Below are 22010 nucleotides of genomic sequence, written 5' to 3' on the forward strand. Positions count from 1 at the left end.
TCCAGGTATCAAGGTAAGCCCGACTAGTTTATAATTTCCTGGATCTTCCTTTTCCCCCCTTCTTGAAGATGGACATTATGAGCATTTTAACATGTGTGGTGGGACACAATGCTGGGCACTTTAATTAGCAAGCCATGCTAATTAAAAGCGCCCATGAGTCATGTATATCAGTGTCCTGCACTGAAAAATGGCGGCAGGGCACTCTGACCTAAAGGTCATAGAACGTGTTTTATTAACTTACTGGATTTCCAACACGTTGGAGCAGGCTCTGTGAACATGACGCATCTAGGAGCCCTATGTTTGCTCTTTTCCAATGATCTAGGACCTCATCCAACCTCCACGAGTTCTCAAAGATAGCCAACTAGGGGTGCACCAACAGAGATTTTGGGGGCCGATACCAATAGCTGATTTTTAAGGAGGCATACTGGCTAATACCAAGTGATTTCCGACACAGCTGAATGCAGCTTAAGTCTGTTGGGGTGGAAGTGGAGGGGGGCAGGAAGCGGCATGGGGGGGCACATCACGGTCCCTGTGGTGAGGGAGTGGGGCTGGGGTAGGTGCTGCCGTAGGCCCCTCATAGCCACCCTGCTGCCTGTCACCCCCCAACGTGCTAGGAAGAGCCTGGTACAGCCCCAACCCCCTCCATGCCCTTCCAGAGTATGCTAAGCAGTGGGACCCCGCCCCCCCAGATGAGCCACGGCTCCATCCTGCACTCTGCCCGAGCAGCGCCTGACCCAGTCCCAGTTCCTCCCTCACCGCAGGGGGCACCGATCTGCTCCCCTATGCCCCTTCCCTTCCCCTACCCCTTCCACAACAGACGTACCAGTTGCGCGCAGCTCTCCAAGCTGCCAAGCTGTGCTCCTTGCTGCCTGCATGCTGCACTGTAGCTGCATGTATGCATGGGCATTTATCAGCCAAATTATTAGTCACAACAGGCTGATTTCCGATCCAGTCGATTTTCTTTATATTGGATGGATGTATCGGAGCACCTCTGTAGCCAACAGTTCTGAAATTACTTCAGTCACTCCTTTTGCATGCTAAGGTGCATCCCACTCAGTCCTGCTTAACTGAAAACATCTAGCTTTTTTAAGCAGCCCCTAACCTGTTCTTCTACTACTCCAGGCTTTTTGTCTCCTTCTCCATCTTTGCAGCCAAATGCACTCTTCATCTGGTTGCCATTCCCACTTGTGAAGGCTGAAGTGAAAAGAGGCATTAAATACTTCAGCCTTCTCTGCATCGTCCATAACTAGATTGCCTTGCACATTCTCTAAGGGAGCTATGGTTTCTTTGATCTTCCTTTTTACATACTTGTAAAATCCTTTCCTATTGCCTTATATCACTTGTCAGTTGCCTCTCAAATCATGTCTCAGCCTTTCTAATTTTCTTCCTGCACATCCATGCGATCTTGTATTTTTCCCCAGAAATATGAGCAAGTTTGCACTTTTTGTAGGATTTTTTGAGTTTCCGACTCATTGAAGAGACCGGTGTCCACCCAGGCTGATTTCCTGTTGCACCATTTCAATGATTCTGTTGCGTCTGAATGCTTAAAACAACCTCCTTTAAAGTACAGCCTATTTGGGAGGAAACTATCAAGTAACACTCATACACGAGTACTTGAAATCTTTCACCAAACTATTAAGTTAGTTGCTAAGGCGTAAATGTATGCATTTCTGTAGTTTTCTGATCTTTTCCTAGTAGTACATTGTGTAAACTAATTTAATAGATGCTGACACTAAAATAGAAAGTCCCAATATCAACACATTTGGGAATAAAGCCACCTTTGCTAACGTTTCTATGCCATTCTCCAAGATGAACTGTGTTGACTGTTTGATGATGAGTATATGATTGAATGATAAACTCAACTATATATACCTGAAAAATTTACCCAACAAAGTTTACGAAAGCAGGAAAAAAAATCAACCTTAGCTTATAGTCAGCTACTAGAACAAAATAAATAAGTCAGTACTTACCACCCCATCTATTGCCATATAGAGAAGTCGCCTTGGTCTTATGATGTTAAAAAGTCTGTCGATATACTCAAAAATTGCGACCATCATTTCATCTTCATTTTTGGGTGCTGGTCTATAATTTAAGGCACCTTGGTTAGTGTCCCAAGTCATGAAAAATACAAGTGGTTTTTGAAATAAGAAAGTCACTTACTTATCTTCGGGATGTGTACAAGGATGAATAATGCCATTCATATCCAAGTACAGGTTATCAAACTCCACCTCATTGGGATTAGGTTTACTAGTATCAACTGGAATTTTGACTCCATTGCATTCTTTAGGCTGTGAACACAGAAAAAAATAAAGCTTTCATTATTCAAATATAAATTGAAATGGCAACAAGGCTTTGAGACATGCATGTGACCCAAAGGACATGTGGGGTTTTAAGGGTAGAGAGCAAAATAAGGTGTAATTATTAAAGTCCCCTTACAATTTAATTATATATAAACCATCCCTACATTATAAAAATAGCTGTATTTAAAAATGGTCTCCAGCAAGCACTACTCTGTGTGGTTATATGTTCCCCCAGATAAGAAATAAAAGCTTTACCATACTTCGCCAGAATTAAAACACTGCTCTCTAAAACAGTCTCATTTCTCTTGTCTACAAAAGCAAAAGGAAATTTTGTAGTGATGGCAAGACTTTATATAATCCCTCTAAATTTCATTAACTATAAGATCTTAAAGCCTGTCAACTGCTGCTTCTTATAAATGTGCCGCTTACAAATCACCAGGTTTTGTGATTTTTGTTCTATTTTTTTTATGTTAGGGATGAACCACCACATTTAAACAAATCAATATCAAGTAATGTAATATCTATTTACTGACGTTAAATATTTGGCTTACGGAACATTTTTGCTCACCCTCATTTTTTATACTAGTCAAAGTAAAAAAGTGCCATATTTCGATTTATCTTATTAGATTTTGGGGCACAGTAAATCACTTATATTCATAATGCTAGATATCCAGTAACTCAGAAGGGACAACGGAAGACTAGGTTCCCAAAGCAGAGAAAATAAAATAGTAGTCCAGGTCGTGAAACACCAGGAACCGCCTTAAGAAGCAAGCTTTCTTTTGTTTTTGCACAGAGACAGATATCATACTCCACCCCCCAAACTTGCCACTTTCCACTTTCTAGGGGAAAAGAAAAGAGATGTGTGGCATTATACTTTGTGGATACCATACATCTAAGGCACATATCCTTTGAACATACAACCACCTCAGCTGAGGAATTCATCTGCAAGTATCCACCACTTTAGACTTTAATTATTAGTCATAGTGTCTTCTGGATGAACTCTAGTACTCAAATTCCCATTATTCATTAGAGTAGTTTCTAGCTTCTATAACTCAATTTCTTAATTTCATCCTGCTGCCAGATTTTCTCTACTGATACCGATAGCCAATTATTCTCCAGGTGTATTGGGCAATACTGATGCGATAACCTTGGAAAGCAGTGCTGTCCAGGTAAGTCTGTGGATGGAAAGGAGTGTGGGGTTAGAGCGAGGCCCCAGTAGTGAGGGAGATGGGCTGGGGCACTGACCAGCCAGGATGGTGAATGGGACCCTGGGAATGGGACAGAGCCACGGGAGGAGGCTTGTCCAGAGGATCCATGTCCTGGCGCTTAAAAAAAGGTGGTGGGGGTGCTTGAACTAAAGCTTGTCAAGTGAGCTTTAGTTCAAGTGCCACAAACACTGTTTTTAAGTGCAGGAACACTTTGAACAGGAGCAGAGCCAAGTGGGGGGAGGGCAGATGAAGGCTGCCTGCTGTGGGCTGGGGCTCTCCACCCTGCTGCCTTTGCTTCGGGATTTTGCCATCACTGGAACTGAAAATAATAATTTACATGCCTCATTCTCACTCATCCTTTGGTCTTAATTCTCTAATGCGTGTAGGAGAAGAGGCAGTAATTTCACTATGGTTACCTATAGAGGCACACCGATACATTGGTCCAATATTGGACTGGTACCAATATAAAGAAAATAGACTGCATCAGAAATTGGCCCAATATGACCAATAATTTGGCCCAGGGGGTTTTCAACCTTTTAAAATAAGTGCACCCCTTCTGACTCAGTTTCAGCTCCTGTACCCCTTCATATTTTTCTCTTGTTTTTAAGAGCCCGGGGGAGGGGAGGGGGGCAGATTGAGACCCCTGTAGTAAGGGAGTGGGGCTGGGGCTGGGGCAGGCACTGCAGAGCTAGAGCAGGGCATGGGATGGAGCCATGAGTGGCTCATTAGGGGAGGGTGGGAGTGGGGGTGGCTCCTGCTACTACATGTACCCCAGGAACATGAGGGCTGTGTGCTCCCAGATCTGCATGGGGCAGGGTGGGCTACCCCAGCAGTGGGGGAGTGAGTGCGGCTGGGGCCGAGGCAGACGCCGTGCAGCTCGGGCAGGCCAGCTCCAGTCACTATGCACAGCCCTGGGAGGGCATGAGCACACATGTCCCTGGATTTGCATGTGGCGCAGGGTAGGCTGCGGCTGCGGGCTAGGGACGGGGCAGTACTGGGCTCTTCCCAGCAGGAGCTGGGCCAGGCTGGGCTCAGGACGGGCAGTAGTGGTGCTGGAAGAAGGGGGCTATGAAGAATTCTGAAGTGGCTGCAGCCCCTCCCATAGACCCCCACAGTGAAGGAGGAAGTGGGTCTCGGGCAGGGGCTGAACAGCCAGGCGGAAGACCTCATCCAGGGCGCACAGGGGAGGCTTCTGCCACTGCATGCACCCTGGGGGGGCATGTGCCCCCAGATCTGCACATGGGACAGGCTGGGGCCGGGGCTATGCTGGGCTTTTCCCGGCAGGCCCTGGTTTGGGCTATGGGAGGGGCAGCTGGTGGCAGGGCTGGGAGTGGGGCATGGGAGGGGCTGCAACCCATCCAGAATTTGATATAGACCTCCCTTAGCCCACCCCAGCCCAACACCCCTGCCGGGAACAGCCCAGTGCTCTCCTGGCCCTAGCTTGCAGCGGCCTGCAGCCCTCCCTTGTTCCACACAGATTTGGGGGCACATGCCCCCCCACACCTATGCAGCAGTGGGAGCCACTTTCCCCCCCACCACCCCAGATGAGCTGCTTGCAGCTCTGTCCTGCACTCCGCACAACTGTGCAGTGCCTACCCCAGCCCAGACTTCAAAGATTTTAGGTAAGATTTGACATTCCTCAAATGGTCAGATTCAAAAAGAAAACAATTATGGAGGTATTACAAAAGATCATCCAACAGGTCAAGTACCATGTTCAGAAGGTGCTATAGAGATTCCAATATTTATGAACACAAACTTACCTGCCCATGTTCTCTTGTTAAGCAAATATAATTTTTATTTAAATAAAATACTGAAAATTGTAAATTATGCCATTTGACTTTTGCCATCTGATCAAATCATACAGTTTTAGCTAATGGTCTCTGTCTGATATATACGATTACAGGAAAGTAGGGCTGGAAGGGACCTCACAAGATTCATGGATTCATAGATTGTAAGGCTAGAAGGGACCTCAGAAGATCATCAGGTCCAGCCCCCTGCACCAAGCAGGAAAGGTAACTGGGGTCAAGTGACCCCAGCAAGGTGACTGTCCAGTCTCCTCTTGAAGATTTCCAGTGTAGGTGAATGCACCACCTCTGGAGGGAACTTATGCCACGGTCTGGACACCCTCAATGTGAAGAAGTTTTTCCTAATGTTGAGCCTGAATTAATCTTCCAGGAGTTTGTGACCATTACTCCTGGTTTTCCCCTTGGGTGCTCTGGTGAACAGCTGATCACCAAGCTCTTGACGTACTCCCCTCGTGTAGCTACCAGGTCGCCTCTCAGCCTTCTTTTCCTCAGGCTGAAGAGTCTCAGATCCATCATCCTTCCCTCGTATGGCTTGCCTTTTAAAACTCTGATCATATGGGTGGTTCTTTTTTGGACTCTCTCAAGCTTGTCCACATCTTTGTTACAGTGTGGTGCCCAGAACTGGACACAGTACTCCAGCTGCAGTCTCACCAGTGCCGAGTACAGCGGAAGAATCACCTCCTTGACTTTGCTGGAGATGCATCTATTGATGCATGCCAGAGTATTATTTGCCCTATTGGCTGCAGCATCGCGCTGCCGGCTCATATTCATACCGTGGTCTATTATTACCCCCAGGTCCCTTTCATTCGTGGTGCTACTCAGTTTGGTGCCAGCAAGCCTGTAGGTGTGTTGGGGGTCACTCATCCCCAGGTGGAGCACTTTACATTTCTTAATGCTGAACTTCATCTGGTTCCGATCCACCCAACTTGCTAGCCTGTATAGGTCCATCCACCTGTAACTGCAGCCTGCCTTCAAGTGTGACCACGTTTCCCCATAACTTGGTGCTGTCCGCAAACTTGGCCAGTGAACTCTTCACCTCCACCTCCACATCCAAATCGTTAATAAAGATGTTGAAAAGTACTGGACCAAGCACTGATGCCTGCAGGACACTGCTGCCCACTTCTCACCAGGATGACACAGAGCCATTCACTATGACTTTCTGGGTCCTACCCTGCAGCCAGTTTCTCACCCACCTGACCATCTGAGTTAAGCCCACAATCCTCCAATTTTCTCATGAGGACATTATGGGATACTAGATCAAAGGCCTTTTGGAAGTCTAGGTATATAATATCAACCTACTCTGTCATGTCCAGGTGGTGAGTTACCTGGTCATAAAGGGAGATGAGGTTGGTAAGAAAAGACCTACTGGCAACAAAGCCATGATAACTGTCATTCAGAATCTTACCTTCTGCAAGCTTATCACAGATAGACTCCTTGATGAACTCTTCTAGGATTTTCCCTAGGATGGAGGTTAGGCTGATTAGCCTATAGTTACCCAGGTCCTCCCACGTGCCCTCTCAACTAGACACTGAATCACTGATGACTATTCATTGAGCAGAATGATCCAACAAGTTATGCATCCCTATTGAAGTACTTTTGTCTAGTCTGTATTTCCTTAACCTATTAATAAAAATGTCATTGACACAAGATCAAAAGCTTTGTTAAAAATCAAGGTACCATATTTACTCAGATACACCACACCTACCTTTTCTCCAAAAATTAGTTTTCTAAAATTGGGGTGCATGTCTTAAGTAAGCAAGCTAATTTTGGGCTCAGAGTACCAGCAGTGGCATTTCTAATCAGGCAGCTGAGGGAGCCAATTGACTTCATTCTCATTAGATTCTACCAGATTCCTGCTAATTGCTCTTTACTCAACAGCTGTTAATGACCTATGCTTCTTTTTAATCGTCTTGATGCTCCACTGCTCAAGCTATTCTTTTCCCTACAGTGCTAATGAAGCATTTGCAATTTAGTTGATCTTGCTATTTCTTCCCCCATTTCACAGCTCTGAAAACTATTTTAGCTATTTCAAAGTCCTAGATCTGCCCAGTCTTTATTAGCAGCTACAACTTTAGCTTTTGGCAGAGCTGCTGACAAGTAAGCTATGAAAGGGTTACAACTAACTTTTGCATGACAGAAAAAGGGGGGTGAGTAAGCTGAAGCCAGGCTCTGTCCCTGCTCTACGCAGCCAAATTATGGAAAAATCTTTTTCTTCATTCTGCTTTCCCAAAAAACAAGGTGCATGTCTTATCTGGGGACATCCGATATGTGTGAAAATACAATCCACCACATCCACTGCTCTCCCTGCATTTATATATGGAGTTCACCAATAGAGATGCTGGGGGCCAATACCAATAGCCGACATTTAAGGAGGTGTATCGGCCGATACTGATCCAATTTCTGACGGGTCAGTCCATTGTGGTGGAAGGGGGGGGGAAGGGGCATGGGGCAGGCAGATCAACACCCCCTGCGGTGAGAGAGGGGGCAAGGGCAGGCACTGTCCAGGCTGGGAAGGGGAGGGTGGAGCCATGGGGTGGGGGCAGGAGGCAGCTCCTGTTGCTGGTTGCACCCTGGGAGGGCAGAGGCATGTGCCCCTGGATCTGCATGGAGAAGGGCAGGGCAGGCTGTAGCTGAGGCTCTTCTTGGCGGGGGTGGGCTCAGAGGCACTGGGAAGATGCTGCATCCATCACCACCCACACGCCCGGAGGAGCCAGAGCTGTGCTGTGTGGCTGGCAGCGGCAGCACTGGGAGCTGAGCTGCAGCAAAATTTGGGGTGGATGCAGCATCCTCCCAGCACCTGCTCTGAGCCCAACCCCTGCTGAGAAGAGCCCCACACAGCCCTGTCTGCAGCCCACCCTGCCCTGAACAGGTCTGGGGATACACTCACCCCGCCAGGTATAAGAAGCTGCCCCCCCCATGCCCACCCGGGCTGAACAGCACCTGCCCCTGCCCCTTCCCTCACCGCAGGGCAGGGGGCATTGATCTGCTTGCCCCCCCACCCTTCCCTCCTTCCCCCCCTGTCACTACAACCGAGGCAGCTCTCCACGCAGCTGGCACTGGTTCTGGCTGCCTGAGTGCAACATGAGCATTTATCGGCCAAATACAGCAGATTTTCTTTATATTGGTACTGATCTGGTATCGGGCTGATGCCCTGGTGCACCTCTATCATATGTTAAGCCTGTCAACATAAGATAAAAGGAAATCAAGTTGGACAGGGCTGATTTGCTCTTGGTGAATTCATACTGGCTGTTCCTGATCACTTTGTTCTCCTGTAGGTGCTCCTTTCTACAATGCATCCCAAACAGCCAAAATCACTCTCTCATTATCTGACTAATTATATAATAAGAACATTAAATGTTATGCAATATACAGAGAATAAAATAAAAAATATTATTTTAACAGCAGATACAATGACAAAGCCTACCAGCTGCAACTACCTTCTATACTTCTGACCAAAGCTTTATAAGTCTTATAAAATTATTCTAAGTCAACTAAGAGCTACTCTTTAAAAAATGTATTCATTCTGGCTTCTATTAGATAACAGGACAAGACAAAATTGTCTTGTATTTTATTTGATCTTTCAATCAAACCTCTTGCTATAGCTGACTGATTCAGAGAATATCAAAGGCTTATAATATGTGATACAGAAAAGAAAATTGCCCTCTTCGCTTTACCTCCAAGATTATACTTATTTTCAATCTCTTTTAAAAGACTTGGGAAAGCTGTTCAGTTCCAAACTGCAGAGCACTAAGTCAGCAACTTTACCCTTACATGCTCATACCCCCAAAGTACCTCCATCACATTTTCAATGTAAAAACAGTCCTGTAATGGGTTTAAGCATCTGGAAGTGATATCTCTTGCGATATAACTAAACTGTTCACTTTTAATCTACAACCTCTTTTGAAACCATTGAAAATAAATCTTCAAATAAAATACTTTAGCTGTCACTTTATTAGTTCATGTGAATTTGATTAAGAATATTCTCCCCAAGATTTTTTATTATCTTCAAGATCTCTCTCTCATTCTTTCAGCTTGGTTTGAGAAAAAGATTAATCAGATTTAAGAAAAAAGAAATAATCTTGCAAGGTACGAGAAGAAGGATCAATTGGTTAATATTTCAAGGAGATACATTATGAGGGGATATAACATTTCTGATTAGGAAGATTTATAAGCAATCCCAAAACACATACAGAATTGATTACATTGTGAAGAAACTTTGAATTCCTTTGCATCAGTAAGCTTCTTACTACTATCCTATTCACTTTCAGATTTAATGGCCAGATTTGAATATCAACAGTAATAATGAATGCACATTATTCCCAAGCAGTCCCCCTGTAATCATTATTTATTTATGAAACATAATGCCACTCAATATGAATCCTTATTCATGTTGGAAAAGAATCTGGCCCTAAATTTATGGTAAATCTAACCTGTTTCTCTAAGAAGTTTTATTTATTCCCCTAACAGTAAATCCTCTTTGAAAACGGAAAAGCATGGTCCCACGTTAGTCACTTAAGATTATATTTAACCTCAGAAGAATGAGTCAGCTTTATGCTAGGATATGAAGATGTTATATTATAAGGATAGAAATAGGATCAGAGACTATGCATTAATAATTTGACTCTTAAAAAGGGTAGAGATCATGTGTGATCAAAAGATACATTAAGACGCTTTGGCTTCTTTGACCATGGGATGTTGTTCCAAGGACTGCTAGGAAGAGATAGGATCCACCTGACAGAGAGAACAGGTTTTTTGCAGACAAGCACACTAACCTAGTGAGAAGGGCTTTAAAACTAGGCTTACCAGGGGATGGAGAAAAAAGTCCTGAGGTAAGTGGGGAAGCAGGTGACCTGAAGGAAGCACAAGCAGGAGGGGGCAACAGGAAAGGCCTTCTCATTAGGGATGCACTGATAAAGATTTTTTTTAGCCAATACTGATGACCTATTATTAAGTAGCCACATCAGCCGACACCGATACAATTGGCAAAATATAGCCCTCTGTTGTGGCTGAAGGGCCTGAGTAGTAAGCTGGGAACCAAAATGTTTGCAGTTGAAGTCTGGGTGTGGGCAAGTGATCTTAAGTCTCAATCTTGCAGATGACACCAAGTTGGGGGGAGTAATAGATAAGCTCCAGGGTATGGCTAGGATTCAGAGTGACCTAGACAAGTTGGAAGACTGGGCCAAAAGAAAACTCATGAGGTTCAGCAAAACGAGGACAAGTGGAAAGTTCTGCACTTAGGACACAACAATCCCGTGCACTGGTATAGGCTGGAGACTGACTGGCTGGGCAGTACCTCTGCAGAAAAGGACCTGGGGGTTACAATGGACAGTAAGCTAGCAGACGTTTCTAGCCTGATGACCCTGGGGTTGTTCCCTACCTCTCTCTGCTGAAATTGCAGAAAGATAAAAAATGGGGAGGGGAGGACCACTGGTGATGGCCCTAGTATGCGGGGGCTGGGCTGGCTCCTGCTGCGTTCTGAAGTCCTGACCACACTACCAGGAACCACACACTGCTAGCAGGCTGAGGTGGGGGAAGAAGCAGCAGAGGCAGAAGGTGGGGAAATGGCGATGGCAGTGGTGGCAGGTGAGGGGGTAGAGAGAAATAGTGAGTGGGCAGGCAGAAGCACAGCAACAGTTGGGCTGGAGCATTGGGCCCATGCTGGTGGGGCAGAAGGAGCATGAAACCCAGGCTGGCAGGGGCTCTATGGAGCCAGGCCAGCTACCTCCCCTCCCTGCCAACGCAGCAGGAGCCAGCCTGCCCCTGCAATTCCCAGCTGGCTCCGTGCAGTGCTGGCCAGGCCAAACTGGCTCCAGTACCATACAGTTCCTGGCTGCTTGGCCAGGACTGCACGGTGCAGCAGGACCCAGTTGGGAACCAGGTCATGCCAGAGTGCCGGGTGTGCAGGTGAGGGGGAAGCAGCAGTGGCAGTCTGCAGCATCTTCAAGAAGTTCAACACTATGGTCCTGGAGCCCAACACACTCAGCACTACACTACAACCACCATCCTCTTGCACTGTATACCCCACAAAACCATCCTGCACCTGACACCCCATCCCTCTGACAGTCACAGCCTCCCACAAACCCCACACCTACCCCAAGCCCCCCACACCTATTCACCCTCCACAAAACACCCACCTTTCCCCATACACCCCCACACACACATCCCCTCACACGTACCCAGTCCCCACCCACATCCCTCACACTCCTCCCCCACAATATACAAAAGACTTCATTTTAAGCTATTATACAATCACCTCTATGTACACTACACAAACGCATGCAAATCAGAACAAAAATATTTTTTGAAAATGAATTAATATATATTGTAGTAGATGTTTGATTTTTAGAAAAGAATTTGGGGTTTTTTCTGGTTCCAAGACAGCAACACCCTTGTCAAAAGGAGTACTTCCAGGGGCAAGGGGAGGGACTTCTGGTGGCAAAGGTCAAGGGTTTAGGGGGCGGGCCTTCCAGTCTCAAGATGGCAACCAGGGAGCAGGGCACCTGTCAGGGAGCAGGGCTACCCATGTGACTCTCAACAGCTCACCCAAACTCGTTAAGTGGCCCTCCAGCCAAAATAATGGCCCACTGCTGGATTAGGGACTATTTAGATAAAGCTGGACACATACAAGTCCATGGGGCTGGACACGATGCACCCAAAGGTGTGCTGAGGGACTTGGCTGACGTGACTGCAGCGATGCTGGTCATTATCTCTGAAAACTCATGGTGGCTGGGAGAGGTCCTGGATGACTGAGAAAGGGCATATACAGTACGCATCTTTAAGAAAAGAAGGAGGAGGGTCCGGGTAACCATGGACTGGTCAGTCTCACCCGAGTCGCTGGAAAAAACATGGAGCATATCCTCAAGCAATACACTGCTAGGCACTTGGAGAAGAAGCTGATCAGGAACAGTCAGCATGGATTCACCAAGGACAAGTCATGCCTGACCAACCTGACTGCCTTCTATGATGAGGTGACTGGTTCTGTGGATGTGGGGAGAACAGTAGATGTGATATACCTTGACTTTAGCAAGGCTTTTGATATGGTCTATATAGCAGGAGGCTTGGTGGTCTTGCTACTTTAAGAAGACAGGCTGCGTTAGAAGCAGCCTGCAGGTATGGCAGGAATCAGTTAGAGTCAGCTGACCAGCAGGGGGCAGTCTAGCCCCAAGACCCAGGATAAGCTGAGCTCCTGGGCAGCAGGGCTCCTGGTTAACTTCTGAGTTGTGATAAGCAATTCTGGAGGTTTGAGGAAGGGACTAAGGGGAAGAGGAGGTCCAAACAGGGAGCTCAAAGGTCTCACTGACTCAGAAACAGGGTCAGGGCCCAGAGATAGGGGCCAAAGGCCAACGAGAGCCACAGCCAGAGACAGGCAGGGCCAGGAAAGCCCATGAGTCTCAACTGACCTAGGACTCGGGCCAAGGCCCAAAGAGAGAGGCCAAAAAATGGGGCTCACAGCTGGAAACCAAGAGGACCAAGTAGCCTATAGCCCAGGAGGGATGGGGACTGGAGCCAGAAGCCCATAGCCCAGGATGGGTTCATGTCAGCAGGACCAAGGGGCAAGTAGCATGAAAAGGGAGTTAGGAACAGCAGAGAAAGAGAGAGAGGGAGGAATGATTAACATCTGCAAGGCATGGGAGAGGATGCTGGAGAGGACAGTCTCTATGAAATTAGCCCTTGATGCGATGAACAATGACACCAGCGCTCATGAGGAGATCTAACTTGGGAAGCCTCCCTTTCCTAAAAGTGGGATTTCATCAAGGAATAACAGGCAAGGAGACAAGATTGCCCAGAGACAGCAAAAGACAGCAAAGTTGATAAGGGCTGATTGGATTCCAGGGATATCACCACCACCCCTGGAGCAGGACCCTGTTAGCCTCCCACAACATTCTCATAAGCAAGCTAAGGAAGTACGGGTTAGATGAATGGACTGGAAGGTGGATGGAAAATTGGCTGGATCATGAGGCTCAAAGGTCAGTAATTAACGTCTAGATGGCAGCTGGTATCAAGTGGAGTTACCCAAGGGTTGGTCCCAGGGCCAGTTTTGTTCAATATATTCAATTACCTGGAAGATGGCACAGAGTGCACCCTCAGCAAGTTTGCAGATGACACCAAGCTGGGAGACTAGATATGCTGGTGGGTAGGGCTAGGGTACAGGGAGAACTAGACAAATGGGAGAACTGGACCACAGGAAACCTCTTATAATGTTCAGAAAGGAGAAATATAAAGTTCTGTATTTAGGCCAAACAATCCCATGCACCAGTACAGGTTGGGGGCTGATTGGCTAAGCAGCAGCTCTGCATAAAAGGACCTAGGGGTTACAGTAGGCAAGAAGCTAAATATGAGCCAGTGTGCTCTTGGTGTGAAGGCAGCTAACAGCATACTGGGCTGCACTAGTAGGAACACTGCCAGCAGATCAAGGGAAGTGATTCTTCCTCTCCATTTGGCACTGTTGAGGCTACGTCTGGAGTACTGTATTCAGTTTTGGGCCTCCCACTACAGAAAGGATGTGGACAAATTGGAGAGACCACCAGAGGGCAGTGAAAATGGTGAGGGGGCTGAGACACATGAATGAGGAGGAAAGCCTGAGGGAACTGGGCTTATTTAGTCTGCAGAACAGAAGACTGAGGGGGGATTTAATAACAGCCTTCAACTACCTAAAGGGTGGGTCGGAAGAGGATGGAGCTAGACTGTTCTCAGTGGTGGCAGATGACAGAACATGAAGCAATGGTCTCAAGTTGCAGTAAGGGAAGTTTAGATATTAGGAAAATCTCTTTTACTAGGAGGGTGGAATCTCCAGCCTGGGAGGTTTTTAAGACCCTGCTAAACAAAGCCTTGGCTGGGGTGATATAATGGGGGATGGTCCTGCTTTGAGCAAGGGGGTGGACTAGATAATCTTCTGAGCTCCCTCTCAACCCTAAATTTTCTATTATTCTAAACTAGACTTCTATATTTAAAAGTAAATACCCTACAAGATTTCATTATAATTCTAGTTAGACATTGTTATCAATGTTTAGTTGCTGCTAAAGTTGTGCAGTTAAAAACATTCACTGATCTTTCCCCAAAACTCAAGCTACAGTTTAGAAAGCAAAATTAAAGGCTAGATTTTTAGTAACTATAAGGCAAAATATTCCATATTTTGTCAAATATATTTGCTTCTTCCCACTGGAATAATGTAACCCTTCCAGGGTATGAGGGAAGCATATCTCAAGTTTATTTAGAGGAAAAATTTTAGGAAGCGTCTAATAATCAACTTCTGGATGGTTTTTAAAGCATTTGGAAATTGGACAGCAGGCAGGCATTCATAGATAATGGGCACATTCACCCACACCTCTCTTGTCCCTTCATAACACATGAGGCTTGGAAAGGTCTAAAGCAGAGGGGTCAAACATATGGCCCCTGGGCAAGATCCGACCAACAGAGTTACTTTATCTGGCCCAATGGATTACAGACAGAGCCCTGGAAATTGGGCATATGTGGCAGGTGGCCTGCTGCAGAATCTGGGGCCCATGGGCCCTAGTACATACAGTGGCAGGATGACAAGAAAGGGCTGATACATCCCAGGTTGTCTTCTAGCCACTTCATCTGTCACTGCTGTGACAGACCTAACTGCTTGGCTGCTGCCCCCACTGTCACTGCATACCCTGTCCTGGAGCTACAGCTGCTGTATGGGCATGCAACAGCAGCCCCAGCCCACTCCATGTGGCAGGGGCTTGAGCTGTGCTATAAGCCCCCATGCTGGAGCTATTGCCACCACATGCTCCAGGCTGGAAGCAACCTACAAGGAGCCTCACGGTTTGAATCTGGTTCAGGGCACAAGGTTAATTTGGTACCTTTGGCTTATGGGAACCTTGAAATACTGCAGATAGAGCCAAAGGGCAATTCCTTTGGCTGAATCTACCACAGAAATACCTTTATGTTATAGTAAACCAATACTGCTTTACAAGTGAAGTACTACTACCACAGACTAATCACTCTACAATCTTCCCAGAGATAATTTATCCTGATTGCCATGGGGTCTCCTGGAAGAGGCCACAATTAACAAAGATACAAGTGCACTAAAGCTACTTCTAGAGCTTGTTTACTTGGGGAAAACTAACCAAAACATCTACTATTATTTGTAATAGCTCCCCATGCAAACAGGTACTCCAGAATAAATCTTCATGTAGGGAATTATTCCAAAACCACTAATGGGCTTCAGCTTCACAATCTTATTTTTGAATAGTTTTCTCATATAGACAAAGGGGTCAGCCCCTATTTAAATGGTTAGGCTCCAAATTGTACTTCAGTGCTTACAGGTATGGTACAGCAGCTCACCCATCACACAGTAGAATCCAAACGGAAGCTATAGACCACCACTGAATAAAAAACATACAATATTGGGTTAATCTAAACCAGTGGTTTTCAACCTTTTTTCATTTGTGGGCCTCTAAAAAAAATTTGAATGGAGGTGCAGACCCCTTTAAATTCTAAGTGTGGGTATTCACATACTTTTGGTTAATCATATCACCTTTAATGGACCCTCTGGACAATCTATGAACCCTGAGGGTGTCCAAGGACCACAGGCTGAAAACCACTAATTTAAATTTTTTTACTACATAAATCTTAAAAGCAATAAAACCTGGAATTTCTATTCCTTATTTCTGGAACAAGAATTAGATACCAACAGTGAGTTAAACCTCACCATTTTCTGGTTTGCAGAAGTAAGGGAAAAGTGTTATCAACCAAAAGCTGTAGTGGTGCCTACACAAAGAAAATTTAATATATCAGAAATCAGCCATATCAGGCTGATAATTTGGCTGATAAATGGCCCATGCATGCATGCAGCCACAGTGCAGCACAGGAGTGAGAAGCATAGTCCCGCAGTGTGGAGAGCTGCCTCCAGCTGGTAAGACTGGTATCGAGGGAGGTGGGAAGGGACTGGGGGGCAGATCAAGGCCCCCCGTAGGGAGGGAGGCAGGGGGCTGGGGCAGGCATGGGATGGAGCAGCGGCCTGTTGCGGGGAGGGCTACCATTGTGTGCCACTCCTGTGGGAGCCTCTAGTCTGGCGACTTGTTCAGCCCTCGCCTGCTCATCCGGCAGCTCCCACCGCTCATCTGGGAGGGTAGGTGTGTGTCCCCGGATCTGCACCAAACTCTTCCTGGCGGGGCTGGGCAGGGCTGCACTGGGAAAGGGGCTACAGGGGAGGCTGCTGTCAGGCAGAGCTTGGTGCAGCCCTGGCCCCAGCTCACCCCGCACAGACCTGGGGGTATACCCCCCCGCTGCCCTCTCAAACAAGCAGCGGAAGCAGCAGCAGGAGTCACTAAACCAGCAGCTCTCACATGAGTGGCAGAAGCCATCCTCCCCATCCCCACAGATGAGCCACGGCACTGTCCTGTGCCCTTCCCAGCTGGGAGGACCCAGACCCAACCCCCCAGGGGCCTTGATCTGCCCCCTAGCCCCTTCCCTCCCCCCACACAAGACTTAGCAGCTGGAGGCAGCTCTCCATGCTGCAGGGTTGGTATTGGAAATAGGATCAGCATTGGCCAATGTGCCTCCTTAAAAATTGGCTATCAGTATCATCCGCAAAAATCTCTATTGGTGCACCCCTAAAAAGCAGGTTCCTTAATGTTGCTTTGACCAGCAAAATCATTGCATAAGAGTAACACCAACCGCTAAAGATTGGGTTAAGTGTCAGGAAAAAAGTAAGCAACTGAAGGTAATCCAAACTAGGGACATGTTTTAAAATATAGAAAAGTTATCCTTCAAATTCCAACTTAAATATGATAGCTGATAGTGAGAAACAAAAAGGTACAGTAAGTAAATATAAATAACGACAACTGAGCAACCACTTCTCTTTCTCAGCTTTTCAGTTAACTCTCCACTCTCACACATTTTAGGGTTTTGGTCCACACAAAGAAGGGACTACAACAAGCTCTGAAGCAAAGCAAGCTACCTTGTGCTCACTGCAACACCAAATGTATGGACACTACTACAGTGTCAATTCACACTGTACCTCACTCCATAACTTTGCTGTGCAGACAAGCCTCACACACTTCCTCAGCCCCTATTACCATAATCTCCAAATGGTTGTGCACACTTTCTTTTTTTAGCTCTTAGTACTTATTTCTACCAGTCCCTTTTTTTTGGCAATCACTTCTATGAATTCCAGAAACCAAACATGAGAAAAGTGGCTGCGTGTGGCAGCATGAGTCAGTTCAGTGAAACACTTCTCCCACAGTACTTTGAGATTGATGTGTGTAAAACTCTCTGTACTGCTACTGTCCTTCTCTCTCAGCATCCAACTGATTTCTCCAACCCCAGCAAACAGCATCCCTTCCTTACCCTCAAAAGCTAGCTTCTTGCAGGAAGGAAAGCAGTTTCTAGCAGGAGAAAGAGGCCCTACCTAACATGTAGATTCAGCATATACATGTTCAGTGGACACTAATCCAATACACATACCAGAATGTTAAAAGCATCACCTACAGCATCTGCCTTCAAATAAGAAGGCAAGACTTAGCACTGACAATCTGTAAACAGTGCCAACAAAAATGGAAGCTGGTTGTTCAATATTTCTGTTTTTTGTGTTTTTTGTTTTGTTTTGTTTGGGGGGGGGGAGGGCAGGGAGGACCAAAATGCCTCTGTGTTTGGTGGAGTACTTGAACCTGAAGTAGGAACCTTTTAAGAGCCCACCCAAAACAAAGGCAGCTTTCCTTCTGAAGCGTCCTTCGCAAATTTGATGTAAACAGACACAAACAAAAATTTATTAAAAAGTTTCAAACAAGAACTGAGAAGAACAAGGACATTTCAAACAAGAACCTTTTGCCCTCTCAAGCACACTAGTTTTAAATCTCCGCTTCCAAACTCGCTCCCTCTTCAGAGCCTTCTGGAGATAGCAAGGGAAGGTATTTTAAGAGAAAAAGCAGGCAGCCTTCTTTAAGAGAAAGAGTGGAAGTTATTCAGCCTTCAACCGCAACAAAAAGATAGTTTCCCCTCAACAAGCCACATTTACAAACTTTTAATTGCAACTTTTTAAGGCAGCCTTCAAAGCAACATTGTTCGCTTATGTTCAAGAGCTACAAGGCCACCTTATAACTTGCTAGGAAGTTGGTTAACTTATTTGAGGCAAGCTAGCTTCTTTGGGTAGACATGATCTCTTTTATCATACCAGCTAGACAGCTGGAAAAAGTTAGTTGCAAGTTTTCAGGGCACAAACTCCCTTACTTTGCTTGAATAATAATTTGGTTTTATATTAATCACTTATATATTTTTTAAACGATGATGATGCCTTTGTTTTAAGGCAAGTGCTGGTCAGCTTCACTGCTGCCCAAAGCAATCACTGCTCAGCGAAGGGCGGGTGCGGGGGGTGCTCATACCCCAACAAAGGAGTAAACAGCTGGTGGGGGGGGGGGAGGGCGGTGCATTCCAACCGCCTCCACTATGACAGAGACAGCGTCAACCCACCGCAGCCAACCCGGGGCGAGCGGAGCCGCGGCACGAGCCCGACCCGCGTACGCCAGGACGGGGTGGGGAGCCAAGAGTCACCTCCCCACCGCTGCCCCAGCAACGGAGGCACCGTCACGCAAGACCCCCGCCAGCCATGGAATTACGCAGGGGCTGGGGGGTTACGTAAGGGGCGCGCGGGCCCGACCGGGGAAGGGGCGACGCTGGTCTCACCCTTTCTTCCACGCAGTTGACGATGATAGAAGGGTACTTGCGGCTGAGCCAGCGGAAGAAGGCCGGGACTCCCATGGCCCTGCAACAGCAGCGGCCGCGCAGCTAGAAACTAAGGTGTGGAGAGGGAAGCGGCGGCAAACCGGACTTCCGGGGCAAGGGGCGGCGCGGGGACAGCTAGGAAAGGAAGTGAGCGGGGAAAGGAAGCACGTGACACTTTCCACGCTGCCATTTTTGTGCCGGGCACGCGCTTGCGCAGCGTTCTTGCTAGGGGCAGCGGGGGCGGGGCCAGTCTTGCCCAAGCTTGCCTTGAAGAATGTGGGCACGGGTCACGTAGGTGGTGGCTGCGAGGCTGGGAAGGTTTCTGTTACCCTCTCAGGGTGACCCGCTCACAGTGCCCCTGGCTAGGGGGGGCGGGCACGGCCGTGAGGTTTAAGTAGAAATACCGTTTGGGGGCCTTCGCAAGCATAGTATTTATGCAACAGTTTGTTTGCACTTTGCAGACAGTCCAGGAGATGCAGAGAGATCCTTTTTTTCGCCCTTCACAACATAAACGATCGTATGGGGCGAGGTAGAGAGCCAAGGTTTGGACCAGCTCCCTGCCCCTCGCCTCTGAAAATTTAAATCCTCAGACCAATTCCATAATCATTGGTGTAATGCACACGTCCGCACACGTGACAGATGCCATGCAGGGACTCTAAGGACTTGAAGATGGAAAAAATAATGGCACACGCTCCATCATTTTCTTTCACGTGCAAGGCCCCCGTGACTCCTTTGTGGAATTATTTCTTATACACGACACTTCCTATACAAATCTGATCTCTTATTTTTAAAATCTCATCAATGGTAAGCTGGTCTCATTTTTGAGGGGGCTGACTCATGACCAGGGATCTGGGTTTTCCGTTTCCCACAGGAAAACGGAGAAAACCACGGGTTCCCTGTTTTTAATCGGAGAAAATGTGGGTTTCCCGTTTTAGCAGATTCTCGGTTTTTGCAAAGAGGTCTTGCAGGCTGTCATGGCCCCAGTCTACAAGAGCTGATTGCAGAAAGGGCAGAAAATGCCCAGCCCTACCCAGAGGGGGAGGAAGAGGGGGAAAGGCAGGGCCTGAGCCTCTGAGTAAGCCAAAGCTCGGCTCAGGCTCAGGCTCAGGCTCACCCTTCACCCCTGGATCCTAGAGGTAAGTGGGGCTTGAGGGTTGTAGGGCAGGGCTCAGGAAGGTGGCCGGGGGCCAAGAGAGCAAGGGGCACTGCCAGTCCCAGGCAGCAAACGCAGCCAGGAGCAGGGCTGTGGGGTGAGGGCAGGGGTGCCCCTTTGCAGGCCACACACGTCCCAGCTGGCAGGACAGGGGATTTGCTCGTGGCAGCCACAGCCACCACCACACTACTGGTGCCACCCTGTGGCCAGCCGCACAGCTCCACAGGCATGGCTCTGCGATAGTAGCAGCAGCGGAGGGAGGTTTTGCATGCAGCGACCACCACCGCTGGCACGACTCCACAGGTAAGTGGCAGCAGCTGCCATGTGCAAGCCCCCCCCCCCCCCTGCTTCCCACAGCCACTATCCCTCGCTGTCACTGCAGAGCCATGGCCATGGAGCCGTGCAGCCAGCCTCATGAGAGCCCCCACCCTCCCTTGGCCAGGCACACAGCTGCCACCATCCTGTACCGCCAGAGCCATGCAACCGGTCATGAGGCTTAAGCGGCGGTGCAGTGGTGGCCACTGCATGCAAGCCCCCCTTTCTCCCCATGGCCAGGCGGCACATATGTGGCCTGCACAAAAGCGGCCACCACTGCACTGCCGCTGCTGCGCCCTGCACTGCTTGCCTGCAAAGCCATGCGGGTGGATGTGGGATGGTACTGCAGGGTGCAGCGGCAAAGTTGCAGTGGTGACCTCCTTGTGCGAACCCCCCCCCATCAGGCCGGCCGGTACATGTGTAGCCCGTAGGGTGGCACCCCTGCCTTCACCCCCTGGCCCTGCTCCTGGGAGTGGATACAGGGGCACGCTCCTCCTCTTCTTGATCTACCTTCCCAGCACCTTCCCATTCCCCTGCCCTGCTCTGCCCCTTCCCCCCCACACACACACTTACCTGCTTGGGTGGGTGTCAGTGTCTGTATGTGCATCTGTGTCTGCATGTCTGTGCCTGTGGAGCTGTTGTGGAGGAGTGAGGGGCACCAGCAATGCTGGGTGAAGGGGCTGTGGGAGGCTTTTAATTTTTATCATGGATTTTGGGTTTTTAATCAGAGAATTTGCAGTTTTTAAATCAGAGAAAACCAGGACCCCTGCATGACTTTTGAAGGCTTCAAGTTAGCTATCTTACCAAAAAGTGCTACATAACAATATGTCATCGTTATTACATACACTTCACATTTGCTGGCAAAGACACAGTCCCCATGTCCAACCAGTGCTCCACCACTCTTGTAGTGAGAGAGATTTTCCTAATATCTAACCCAGTGGTGTCCAACTTTTTAAGGTGAGGATCACTTTTTGAAGTAAAGGGCAATCCAGGATCTACCATGCCCCTTCCTGCCCCACCCAGCAGGTCAGCGGGACAGGCAGGAGGACAGATCAAGGCCCCCACGGTGAGGCAGGGAGTGGGGCGGGACAGGGTGAGTGGGGCCTGGGTGGCTCATTCAGGAATGCTGGGGGGCTTCCACTGCTGCACACATCCCAGCAAAGGCCAAGGGGGCACATAGTTTCATAGTTTCTAGGGTCGGAAGGGACCGGAGTAGATCATCTAGTCCGATCCCCTGCCATGGCAGGAAAGAATACTGGGGTCAAATGACCCCAGCAAGGTGTACATCTAGCCTCCTCTTAAACACCCCCAGGGTAGGAGCTTGCACCACTTCTCTTGGAAGTTGGTTCCAGATCCTAGCTGCCCTGACTGTGAAGTGGCGCCTCCTGATGTCTAATCTGAATCTACCCTTTGCCAGCTTGTGACCGTTATTCCTGGTCACTCCTGGCAGTGCTTGGGGGAACAGGGATTCCCCCAATGCCTGCTGATCCCCCCTGACTAGTTTATAACAGGCCACTAGATCCCCCCTCAGCCTTCTCTT

At 47.9% G+C, this 22010-nt stretch overlaps 1 protein-coding gene across 1 annotated transcript in view; it reads right to left on the reverse strand.

The window, feature by feature from the left end:
* The window catches only part of XRN2 (5'-3' exoribonuclease 2), a 100903-nt gene extending 81781 nt beyond the window's left edge, over positions 1 to 19122 (reverse strand). Inside the window, exons 1-3 of the mRNA XM_090051922.1 lie at positions 18964 to 19122; positions 2161 to 2288; positions 1971 to 2082 (exon numbers count right to left, since the gene is read on the reverse strand). Of these exons, the coding sequence (XP_089908048.1) occupies positions 1971 to 2082; positions 2161 to 2288; positions 18964 to 19038 (315 nt within the window). The 5' untranslated portion in view covers positions 19039 to 19122. The remainder of the gene's footprint in view (positions 1 to 1970; positions 2083 to 2160; positions 2289 to 18963) is intronic.
* Between the last annotated feature and the right edge of the window lie 2888 nt (positions 19123 to 22010).

This window comes from Crocodylus siamensis, chromosome 1 (genome assembly GCF_052110815.1).
Source record: "Crocodylus siamensis isolate JL-2025a chromosome 1, ASM5211081v1, whole genome shotgun sequence".
In the NCBI taxonomy this organism is placed as follows: Eukaryota; Metazoa; Chordata; order Crocodylia; family Crocodylidae; genus Crocodylus; species Crocodylus siamensis.